Source organism: Anolis carolinensis, chromosome 2 (assembly GCF_035594765.1).
Source record: "Anolis carolinensis isolate JA03-04 chromosome 2, rAnoCar3.1.pri, whole genome shotgun sequence".
NCBI lineage: Eukaryota > Metazoa > Chordata > Lepidosauria > Squamata > Dactyloidae > Anolis > Anolis carolinensis.
In genome coordinates this window covers 179,424,388-179,437,409 of record NC_085842.1, presented here as the reverse complement: position 1 = coordinate 179,437,409, position 13,022 = coordinate 179,424,388, and the positions used below count along the sequence as shown (strand labels likewise).

General features: G+C 39.8%; 1 protein-coding gene across 6 annotated transcripts in view; it reads left to right on the top strand.

The window, feature by feature from the left end:
- Positions 1-13,022, top strand: part of LOC100565946 (uncharacterized) — a 47,576-nt gene that overhangs the window by 32,586 nt on the left and 1,968 nt on the right. For 5 of the 6 annotated variants that reach the window (XM_062971210.1, XM_062971212.1, XM_008122598.3 and 2 more), the window contains 2 exons: positions 1,717-1,888; positions 11,878-12,009. In XM_062971210.1, coding sequence (XP_062827280.1) covers positions 1,717-1,888; positions 11,878-12,009 — 304 coding nt within the window. The remainder of the gene's footprint in view (positions 1-1,716; positions 1,889-11,877; positions 12,010-13,022) is intronic. The other variant, XR_507627.3, reaches the window with a different exon arrangement.

The window sequence follows — 13,022 nt, the reverse complement described above, 5'->3', positions numbered from 1 at the left end:
GGGAGGAAACAGCCAGGCTTTAAAGCTGCAAGGCCATTACATGCTAATCATTTCCCCTAATTGCAGCATTCATACTTCCCTCCAACATACAAAAAAAACCAATCAGAAATATTGTATATTCACAACCTTTAGGAAATAATATCCCCTGATGGCGCAGCATGTTAAAGCGCTGAGCTGCTGAACTTCTGGACCGAAAGGCCGCAGGTTTGAATTGGGGGAGCAGAGAGAACCCCCACTGTTAGCCCCAGCTTCTGCCAACCCTAAAGTTCAAAAACATGCAGATGAGAGTAGATGAATAGGTACTGCTCCGGCAGGAAGGTAACGGCGCTCCATGAAGTCATGCCACATGACCTTGGAGGAGTCTATGGACAACGCCAGCTCTTCGGCTTAGAAATGGAGATGACCACCAACCCCCCAGAGTCAGACACAACTGAACTTAATGTCGGGGAAAACCTTTACCCTTTACCTTAACTACCACCAATTCTTCAATACTTTATTTCCCATACCAGCATACTTCGCCACAGCAACGCGTGGCCGGGCACAGCTAGTATATATATAGATTGGTTTAATCTCTGGTTTGCCAGTAAAACTCAATTACCGTGTTGCGAAAGGATACATGTCTAAAAAGCATGTCACTAACATGAAAAGTTTGGAAAGCTCTGCTCTAGATAATTCCACCAGAAGTTAACTATAAAATAGCACTGAAGGACTTCCAAATGCCTAGAGAAGTGTCTCTCTAGGAATCACTAGGGGGCCGTCGTGGTGCAATAGGTTAAATTCTAGTGCCAGCTGAACTGTTGACCTGAAGGTTGAAGATTTGTATCGGCCACAGAAATAGTCAGGCCTCTCTGAGTATAGAGCTATCTTCTTTCTATGTTAAAAATATCAGCAAATACTATAAAGGTTCAATACATAAAATGCACTATGTAATTTAGAGCATCATGTACATTATTACCTGAGAGTTAACAGCAATAATGAAAATAATAAGTACAGTCAACTATTGTAATCCACTGTAGTATCTTCCAGACTGTAATGTTTAAAGGAAACTGTAATTATCAAGGCTTAAATGTGGACTAAAGTGGACTTTATATGTCACATCTCTTTTTATGTTTTGAACCATTATAGTGTTTGCTTATCTCTTCGACATTGTCTAGTATAGACATTTGTGTGTATTTATCATTATGAAGATTTGTATCCACAAGACGAGGCGAGCCCTAGCTTCCCATGCAGGGACACGAGAGAAGACTCCCAGCAGGATGGTAACACATCCAGGTGTCCCCTGGGTAATGTCTCTGAAGACAGCCAATTCTCTCACACCAGAAGTGACTTGTCTCAATTCACTTCTGAGATGATTAAAAAAAAAAACTAGATCCTCTAGTGCAAATATATTCCACTGGACCTAGAGATTCCTAGAAAGAACATGTGATTCAACATATGTGAATCAAATCTGCAAAAGTAAAACCCACAAATGTGAACAGCAGATTGTATTTTGATTCTCAAACAGAAATGGCAGTCTAAGAGAGATGGAAATCTATCCTTTGGGTGACCCCTTTTGCAACTAACCATCATTCTCACACACAGGGAAAAGAATCAGACTTAGATCTGAAGGAGGATTCTAAGAAAATAGCCATTCTAATGTTGTCCCCAAGATTTTCCAATTGCTAGATGTTGAACCTGATCTGTCTGATTGCAATGACTTGCATTTCTTCACCTCAGGAGAGTATTTCCTTCTGGGTTGGCATGCTGCGCCGTGGTTTTGCTGGTCTTGGTTTTGCGGTGGTGGCTTATTTCATCAGGACTTACAAGGACCCAGCCAAGCAGAGCCAGGTAGTGCTCCAAAGCCTACAGGAGACCCAAGCAGACATCCAGAGACTTTTGCAAGAAACAGGTATATGGGTAGAGGACCAAGTACAGTAGAGTCTCGCTTATCCAACATTCGCTTATCCAACATTCTGGATTATCCAACACAGTCTGCCTCCCACCCAGATCCACAGCTGTTTTTCTATGCAGCAAGGACTGAACTTTTTACACATTTAATTTCTGACAATTTTGTTACTGTAATTTTATGCAATTCTATCTTTATTTGTAGTCAATTTGTTAGTTGCCAATGTTTTTGTAGCCAATGCTTTCAATACATTGTGATGTTTTGGTGCTACAGTAATTACTACATAACGTTACTGTGTATTGAGCTGCCTTTTTGCCAATTTGTTGTAAAACATGATGTTTTGGTGCTTGATTTGTAAAATCATAACGTAATTTGATGTTTAATAGGCTTTTCCTTAATCCCTCCTTATTATCTAACATATTCCCTTATCCAACGTTCTGCCGGCCCATTTATGTTGGATAAGTGAGACTCTACTGTATGTATATACAGTAGAGTCTCACTTATCCAACACTCACTTATCCAACATTCTGGATTATCCAATGCATTTTTGTAGTCAATGTTTTCAAAACATCGTAATATTTTGGTGCTAAATTCGTAAATACAGTAATTACTACATAGCATTACTGCATATTGAACTACTTTTTCTGTCAAATTTATTGTATAACATGATGTTTTGGTGCTTAATTTGTAAAATCATAATCTAATTTGATGTTTAATAGGCTTTTTCTTAATCTCTCCTTATTATCCAACATATTCACTTATCCAACGTTCTGCCGGCCCGTTTATGTTGGATAAGTGAGACTCTACTGTATGTATGTATTGTGATTCTGGAGAGAAATGACCACTGCTTTCTCCAGTGAGATCTCTTCCCTTATATTGCCTCAGGAAAGACATGAAGGTGAAACACGTTTTTCACTCCCAAATGGGAGAAGGTGTGAAAGGGGAAAGAGTATCGCTTGGAAATAGAAGCTAATAGACAAAATAGCTGAAATAAGGTCTTAGGTTAGATCCAGGCCCATAGCCAGACAAAAAATTCGGGGGGAGTTGAAACTCTTTTTCCGAGATAACTTTTAAGGTCGGTGTCTCCTGATCTGGCATGAGATCTCAACAAGGCCCTGAAATGACCACCATTGTGCAAAGGTTCTTCACAGGTAATAAATCCTGAATCATTGCTCCCTCTGAAGCCAGTTCTTGTTGGCTACAAAGGACAATAATTTCCACAATTAGCAGAAGTTTATTTCTATTTTCTTCTGTTTGCTTCTTGTTTCCTTTATCATGATGACAGGTTACATAAAGATGTTTTCCACTGTGATTTAACTAGAACCTTTCAGCCAAGCACAAGTTGTTCTGATGGTCCTCTGCATTTTGGTGTCTATTGAAGACTTCTATTGTATCTTTCCATCGCACAAATGGTTTAGCAACTAATGCACCAAGCTTCTGATGAGCACCTTTACCCCCACCTTCTCCTCCAAACACCACACCGTACTTCTAGAGCGCACCTTGTACATGAAAGGAGTAGGCTAACCAGGGAAATCGGCTGAACCATTTGGGTTGAAAACTTAGATGCCTCTTCTTATCCACAAGAAACACATATCCTGGTAATGGAGTCTGTGGATTTTGCACTAATTGAGCTTTCACTTGGTCATCAGAAACAGTCCAAGGTCTAACAGTGACACATATTCTTGTCTTTGCTCCTTTGGCAGGCCTTGGATTAGAGCAGTGGTTCTCAACCTGGAACCCAGATGTTTTTCGCCTACAACTCCCAGAAATCCCAGCCAGTTTAGCCGCTGTTAGGATTTATGGGAGTTGAAGGCCAAAAACATCTGGGGACCCCCAGGTTGAGAACCACTGGATTAGAGGAACCAGTGGCAGACACCACAGTTTCCTCGGTTTTCATCTGCAATCCAGGTCAACCCCAATCTTCCCCGTGCCTTAGGGTTTGCCTGCTGGCTGTGGGTAGGCCAACCTAGTCGCTTCCACTATGTCAGTTATTGCTGCTATTGCAACATAAATCGGTAGAAAGGTAGGCAATGATAGTGTGAATAATCACAACTTGGTTGAGATCATGTCTGCAGTTCTGGTAGGTTAGGTTAAGGTTTTCCCCTGATGTTAAGTCCAGTCGTAACCGACTCTGGGGGTTGGTGCTCATCTCCATTTCTAAGCCAGCGTTGTCCATAGACACCTTCAAGGTCATGTGGCCGGCATGACTGCATGGAGCGCCATTACCTTCCCACCGGAGCGGTACCTATTGATCTACTCACATTGGCATGTTTTCGAACTGCTAGGTTGGCAGGAGCTGGGGCTAACAGCGGGCGCTCATTCCGCTCCCGGGATTTGAACCTGGGACCTTTCGGTCTGCAAGTTCATCAGCTCAGCACTTTAACACACTGCGCCACCACCAGGGGCTGGAGAGACTCTAATTTTTGCTTCTCATAGACTTGCCTTGGAGATTTGGTTAAGCAGTTAAAATTCATGAGTAAATCAGGTATTTTTTTGACTTGAAAGATTTTTGAGGGTGGTTTGAACCCCTACCCCCGGCTACGGCCTTGGTTAGATCTCACCTGGAATAACACTATGTCCAGTTCTGGGCACCACAATTCAAGAAGGATGTTGAGAAGCTGGAACGTGTCCCGAGAAGGGTGACTAAAACGGTCAAAGTTCAGAAACCAAGCCCTTTGAGGAGTGGCTTAAAGAGTTAGGTCTGTTTAGCTTGTGAAAAAGAAGGCTGAGAGGACATAATAGCCATGTTTAAATTTTGGAAAGGATGTCTCATTGTTCTCTGCTCCGGAGACTAGGACACAGAGTGATAGGTTCAAATGGCAGGAAAAGAGATTGCACTCAAACATTAGGAAGAACTGGGTTGTGTGTTTTCCGGGCTGTATGGCCATGTTCCAGAAGCATTTTGCCGACATCTATGGTAGGCATCCTCAGAGGTTGTGAGGTATATTAGAAAAAACTAAGCAAGGAAGGTTTATATATCTGTGGAAGGTCCAGGGTGGGAGAAGGAACTCTTGTCTGTTGGAGGCAATGTGAATGTTTTAATTAATCACCATGATTAGCATTAATGGCCTTGCCAGATTCATGGCCTGGCTTCTTCCTGCCTGGGGGTATTCTTTGTTCAGAGGTGTTAGCTGCCCCTGATTGATTCATGTCTGGAATTCATCTGTTTTCAGAATGTTGCTCTTTATTTATTGTCCTGACTTTAGAGGTTTTTTTAATACTGGTAGCCAGATTTTGTTCATTTTCATGGTTTCCTCCTTTCTGTTGAAATTTTCCACATGTTTGTGGATTTTAATGGCATTTCTGTGTAGTCTGACATGATAGTTGTTAGAGTGGTGCAGCATTTCTGTGTTCTCAAATAATATTCTGTGTCCAGGTTGGTTCATCAAGTGCTCTGCTATGGCTGACTTCGCTGGTTCAGTCAGTGCCTTTCATGTTCCTTTATTTGTCTTTGGGCGATGCAGTGTTTTGTGGTCCCTATGTAGACTTGTCCACAGCTGCATGGTATACGGTATACTCCTGCAGTGGTTGGAGAACCCCCCTTATCCTTCGCTGAACATAGCATTTGTTGGATTTTCTTGGTGGGGCTGTAGATAGTCTGTAGGTTGTGTTTCTTCATCAGCTTGCCTATGTGGTCAGTGATTCCCTTGATGTATGGTATTAGGAAGAACTTTCTGACATTAAGAGCTGTTCGGCCGTGGAATGTGCTGCTGCCTCGGAGTGTGGAGGAATCTCCTTCTCTAGAGGTTTCCAAGCAGAGGCTGAATGGCTATCTGTCATGGGTGCTTTGATTGTGCTTCCCTTTATTTATTTATTTATTTATTTATTTATTTATTTATTTATTTATTTACAGCATTTATATTCCGCCCTTCTCACCCCGAAGGGGACTCAGGGCAGATCACATTACACATAAAGGCAAACATTCAATGCCTTTTAACATAGAACAAAGACAAGACAAACATAGGCTCCGAGCGGACCTCGAACTCATGACCTCCTGGTCAGAGTGATTCATTGCAGCTGGTTGCAGCTGGATTGCTCTCCTGCCTGCGCCACAGCCCAGGCCTGTATAGCAAAGGATTGGACTGGATGGCCCTTGGGGTCTCTTCCAGCTCTATTATTCTATGACAAAGAGATTTCAGGCTTTTTCTTCTCCCTCTTTTCAAAGAGTCTCCGGTGCCCACGCAATAATGAATTGCAGGCAAAGAAGCAGGCTGTAGCCCAGGGATGCTTAGGCTGAAATAAATGGGTCAGCATGAAAGATGGCCCAAGACTTTTTTCCCCCTTCCCTCTTTTATACAGAACAGGGTGATCTCTTTGAAAATAGTATGCTTTGAAAGGAAACCTAAATACATATTTTAAAGCCGCTCACCTGAAGGTGTCTGGGAAACTCAAAGACTGCTGTTGCCTAGCAACTACATCACATAATGTCTTCCACTCTCCTCTTTGCTTCCCCTTCATTTTCCCATGGAAAGAATGCTGAGTCAGGAGTAAGTCGACATTTCTGGGTCATCGCCTGGTGCTCAATGCAAGTCCAGGAAAAGAGCTGCAGAGAAACTAAAGTGTTGTTACACAGCCTTGGGGGCAGCCGGTGAAAAAGTCCTCTGGTCGCCAGTCGAGTTCTGGCTGATTAGAGTAGATTTTTTAAAATATATATATATTTATTTGGTTAGATGTAAGTAAGGGGCCCTCGGAGGCACAGTGGATTAAACTGCTGAGCTGCTGAACTTGCTGACCAAAAGGTTGGCTGTTCGAATCCGGGGAGCAGGATGAGCTCCCACTGCTAGCCCCAGCTTCTGCCAACCTAGCAGTTCGAAAACATGCAAATGTGAGTAGATCAATAGGCACTGCTCTGGCAGGAAGGTAATGGCATCCCATGCAGTCATTCTGGTCACATGACCTTGGAGGTGTCTACGGACAATGCTGGCTCTTTGGATTAGAGATGAGCATCAACCCCCAGAGTCGGACACAACTAGACTTAATGTCAGGGGAAATCCTTCATTTATTATTTATTTATTTCCAACATTTATATCCCGCCCTTCTCACCCAAAGGGACTCAGGGCAGCGTACACAATTGGCAACAATTTGATGCCTATGCATAATTAAAACATAGCAATGAAAATCCAATTAAAACAATATAAAAATATAAAACATATGGTTAAAAATCCATTCATCCAAAATCCTTGTGCTGTGGCCGTAAATCAGTCCGGGCTGTCTTTTTAATCTTCGAAAGCCTGGGCACATAGCCATGTTTTCAGGGCTTTTCTAAAACTCACTTTGCTTACCTTTACCTAGATGTAAGTAATTTGTAACATTGTCACAACTGCATATACACAACAATAACACAGAATAAGGGCGGGGAAAGAATCTGGCTATTATGGCATAGAATGAGCCAAAGGATTACAGAATGGAAGAGAAAGGAAAGCCCAGAAGCAGACTTAGACCAAATTTTAAATGGAAATTAGAGAAGGAGAAAAGAATTGGGGGAGATATATATATATATATATAATTAAAAAATACAAAACACACTTTGTGTGAAAAATGGAAAGACAAATTAAATTGTAAGGAGAATGAGATTGATAATTGAATAAGAGTAATTAGGGAAATTAGCTTAGGCGATTCCTTATTGTCTGAGTATGATGGCCTTCCACGTGTAGTGTCTTGGTGGTGGATATGTAGGTGACTGTGGAACCCTATTCTTTTTTTTTCTGTAGATTTTTATTGTGAAACCTCTTTTCCAAAAGTAATACATTAAAAAGTGGGGGAACAATTGTAGGGATAGGAAAGTAGGAAAGGATAGGACTATTCTATGGGTCTATCTACTCTATACTATATGTCTAACTCCAGGGATAATGGGGTACGGGGAAACGGGGGGAGGGAAGGGGTATCGTCTACTTCCAATCTCCTTCTTTGCGGCCTATTCTTTTCGCGTCTTTAATGTTCACTGTGGCTTCCCCTACTCTTATCTAGACCTTGTTTTGTTTCATTCTTACATTCTCTTCTAGATCGTTATTATCATTTTCATTTTCCTCTGCAACATATATTTCTTTAATGGTGACCAGTCTGTTTTTTTGCATTTCACTCCTTGGAAGTGTTTTAATGTTTGGGTCAGTACATCCATATTCATAATGTCCATTATCTTCAAAATCCATTGATCTATTGTTGGTTTCTCCTTTGATCTCCACACTTTGGCATAATTGATCCTGGCTGCCGTTGATAGAAAATGAGAGTTTCCATTTTATCATCAATTATTCCCAGCAAATAGTATTCTGGCTTCAATCGAATTTTTACCTTTAAGATTTTCTGTATCTCTTCATGAATCTCTGACCAATATTTCTTAGCCGTTCTGCAGTTCCACCACATATGTATAAATGTCCCCGTTTTTTCTTCACATTTCCAACATTTGTCGCTCAGTTTTGGGTACATTTTCGCCAATTTTTGGGGTGTAATGTACCACCTGTACATCATCTTGGTCCAATTTTCCTTTAAATCCTGTGCATATGTCCATTTATTTTTAATTGTCCACATCTTCTAACATTATCGTATGGCCTACATCCTTTGCCCACATGCTCATACAGTCTTTTACTCCTTCCGTCAACGTTGACCATTCCAGAAGTTTATTGTATAATTTCGATATTATTTTCTTATCCGATTTCATAATTCTATCCCATGTTGTTTCATTTTCCTCAAAGCCAATTCTGTTATCCTGATTGAAGTACTCCTTTATTTGAAAGTATTGGAACCACGAAATCTCTTGGTCTATTTTCTTCATTTCTTCCTGTGATTTAAGTGTCCACTTCCTCTCTCTTTTTCTAATTATGTCATTATAAGTTAGCCAATTCCTTCTTGGAGTTTCTCTTCTGTGGCATGCCTCCAGGGGTGATATCCATCTTGGTGTTCTTGTGTAGAAATTTCGTTTGTATTTTTCCCATACTTTAATAAGGGCTGCTCTAATAAAATGGTTTCCAATTTTTTTTTCCAATTTCTTCTTATCATACCACATATAGGCATGCCACCCTGTTCTCAGGTCGAATCCTTCCAAATTTAGCATCGATTTGTCTTTTAAAGTTGCCCAGTCTTTAACCCAACCTAATGCACTTGCCTCATAGTATAGTTGTAGATCCGGAAGACCTAGACCTCCTCTTTTCTTTTCGTCCGTCAAATTTAGCATTTTTACCCTTGGTTTTTTCCCCTGCCAAATAAATTTGGATAGTTCAGTGCTCCAATTTTTAAATATTTTATTATTTCTAATTATTGGGATTGTTCTAAATAAATAAAGCAGTTTTGGAAGGACGTTCATTTTAATTGTTGCAATTCTTCCTAGCAATGATAAGTTTAATAAAGACCATTTTTTCAAGTCTTTTTGTATATTCTTCCAGGTCTCTTCATAATTGTTTTTCAAAAGTTGTGCATTTTTAGCCGTGAGGTAGATTCCTAAGTATTTTATTTTCTTTGTGATCTCTAGTCCTGATACTTCCTGTAATTTTTGTTGCTTTGTTTTAGACATATTTTTACTAAAAATTTTGTTTTTTCTTTGTTAATTTTAAAGCCCGCTATTCGACTATAGGTTTCTATTTTTTGCAGCCAATCGTTGATGTTTAAATTTGGATTTTCTACGATGCATACCACATCATCAGCAAATGCCCTTATCTTGTATATATCTTTTCTGATCTTTGTGCCTTGCAAGTTTTCATCCTCTCTTATAGAATTTAACAGGAGTTCCAGGACCATAATGAAGAGTAGTGGCGATAAAGGGCATCCTTGTCTTGTACCTTTGCCAATCTTGATTTTGCTTCCTTCCTGCCCATTTACTGAAATTTTTGCCGTTTGTTCTTTATAGATTGATTTAATTCCATTGATAAAGTAAAAGCCCATATCCAATTCTCGTAATAAAATTTCAATACAGTCCCAATTCAAGTTATCGAAGGCTTTGTCCGCGTCCAGAAATATCAGCACCAATTCTTTCTGATTGTTTGATTCGTAGTATTCTATTATGTCAAGTATTGTTCTTAAATTGTCCTTAATGTCTCTCTGTGGCAGGAAACCGGCTTGGTCTTTTTGAATCCACTCTTGTAAAAACTTTTTCAATCTTTCTGCTAAGATATTTGCATATATTTTATAGTCAACATTTAATAGAGAAATTAGTCTATAGTTTCTTACATTATTTGGGTCTTTGTCTTCCTTAGCAATCATAACTATATTGGCTTCCTTCCAGGATTCAGGTATTATTTGATTGTTTAGAGCTTCATTCATAATTTTTTTAAGGTTAGGTATCAGTTCCTCTTTTAACTTTTTGTAATACACCGCCGTGTATCCATCTGGCCCCGTAGCTTTGGAATTGTCTAATTTCATGATTGCTTGGTCGATCTCCTTTTCCGATATTTCCCTATTCAAGAATTCTCTCTGTTGTTCTGTTGTTTTTTTAAGTTTCCGATTGCTGATGTATTTTTGAACTTCCTCCTTATCTATTACCTCTTTAGAATACAATTTTTTATAAAATTTGTTGAATTGCTTTATAATCTCTGTGACATTTGCATAGGTCTTCCCTTCTTCCACTATTTTTGTTATGTGCAACTTTTGCCTTTTTCTTCTTAATTTTCTTGCTAGCAATTTCCCTGGCTTATTCGCATTTTTGAAATTATATTGTTTTATGAACTTTAGTTTTTTCGAGGTCTCTTCAGTTTCCAGGAATATCCTCTGTTTTTGTATTCTTGACCCGCATGTTCTTCCATAGTGAGGATATCAGTTTCCAGGTGGAAGGCAGTCTCGGTCAGGATTGGCTTGATGTACATTCCTCTTGGCATGTTTCTCCCTTTCACCCTCCATTTGTGCCTCTTCAAATTCCATAGCACTGCTGGTCACAGCTGACCTCCAGTTAAGAGCACTCAAGGGCCAGGGCTTCCCAGGTCTCTGCCACAGTTTTTAAGGTTGGCTTTAAACCCATCTTTAAACCTCTTTTCCTGTTCACCAACATTCCGTTTTCCATTCTTGACTAGGGAGTAGAGTAACTGTTTAGGGAGATGGTTACTGGGCATTCAAAGCCTGGCTGTTTCCTGCCTGGGGGAATCCTTTCTTGGAAGGTGTTAGCTGGCCCTGATTGTTTCATGCCTGGAATTCCCTGTTTCCTGAGTGTTCTTCTTTATTTACTGTCCTGATTTTAGAGTTTTTAAAATACTGTTAGTCAGATTTTGTTCATTTTCATGGTTTTCTCCTTTCTGTTGAAATTGTCCACACACTTGTGGATTTCAGTGGCATCTCTGTGTTGTCTGACAGGGTGGTTGTTAGAGTGATCCAGCACTTCTGTGTTCTCAAATAATATGCAGTGTCCAGGTTGGTTCATCAAGTGCTCTGCTATGGCTGACTTCTCTGGTTGAATCAGTCTGCAGTGCCTTTCGTGTTCCTTGATTTAAGAATTGCTGTTCCAGACCATTTCCTGTCTTAATTACAATAAAGCACATTATATCTGACTCAGACTATAACATTGAAGTTATGTGTTGTGGCTTATTAAGCCTCCATTCCATGGTTGGGCAACTGTGCAAGATTAAGGGGCTCCATTAGACCTGCTCCTGCAAAGAATTAAAGGTAATATTTTTGGACCCCCAGACACTCTTTATGAGACATGGCCACATGTATTTGGGTTGCCATGGGCCCCTGGAGAGAATTTTGAGGCAAAATTATATTTTGACTATTTTTTATTTATTTACAGTATTTATATTCCACCCTTCTCACCCCGAAGGGGACTCAGGGCAGATTACAATGAACACATATATGGCAAACATTCAATGCCAACAGACAAACAACATTCAGTTTTAGACAGACAGAAACCATAGAAGGTTTCCAGTATATGGAAATGCAGTCTAGATCCCATTAAGACCATTTTGGGGCTTTTGAAAAAAATGATCCCTGGGCAGTCATATGTGACCTGCTTCAGTCTCAGAACTTTATATTTATTTGCTAATAGCATGTATTGTCTTTCTATCTCTTTTCCCCTTTAGAAAGGCTATTGCCTAACAAAACAGAGGTCCTCCTTCATGAATCTGTCCTCAGTGCAGAGGATGAAGCATTATTCATAGATTCTGGATTTCCGGAGCAGCTATTCTCTTCAGATTGCGGAGCAGAAATTCAAGGTGAAAAAACAGGGTTAAAAAACAACAAAACTTGGTTCTAAATGGTGGCGTTAGGAAAATATCTAGGATAGGCTTAGGAGGAGGGTATGGGGCTCAGTAGTTCAGCAAATTTGTTATCCTAATTGACCATGTGGGATTGACGTGAAGATAAATCACCATTCTGAACTCTTTGAAGGAAGAACAGACCATAAATGTTGTAATATTGAGAGTTGGCTTTTTCTACTGTTGTGCTTCTTTGCTATATGTCTGAAAAAAGTTGCCTTGATATAGGTTACCATATATACTTGAGAATAAGTCGAGTTTTTCAGCCCTTACAAAGGGCTGAAAAAGCTCCCCTCGGCATATACTCGAGTGAGGGTCCTGGCTGGCTTATATTCGGGTCGGTTTATATAGGTAATCTGAGTTGGACAGTCTTATCTTATTAAAGTATTATTATCTTAAATTAGTTTTATGTAAATATTCAACAACATTTACCCTACTGATGCCTCAATTAATGTAATTTTATTGGTATCTATTTCTATTTTTATTTTTGAAATTTACCAGTAGCTGCTGAACTTCCCACCCTCATCTTATACTCAAGTCAATAAGTTTTCCCAATTTTTTGTGGTAAAATTAGCTGCCTTGGCTTATATTTGGGTCGGCTTATACTCAAGTATATACGGTATTTCCACTAAGGGAAAAAGAATGATAGATTTGGCAGGGCCCACCTGTGCCATTCCTGCCATGCAGGAATATACAGCTAAAGTACTTTTTAGATATGGCTCAAGCCTCAGTCAAATCATATTGTTTTAAGGCATATATACTGAAACAGGGATACCTGAAGGAAGTTTATTTTTCATACCTACATTGTCTAGACCTTTATGTTTTGAGTGAGACCTAACATTGATCCAAGGCATGACAGAAAGCAAGGAGGCGAGCCTTTTCTTTTGTGGTACCACTTTTTTGTGGAAGTCTCCTGCTATGGAACCATATTTGCCCAATTTTGCCAGTTTTAGACAAATCTAATATAGATC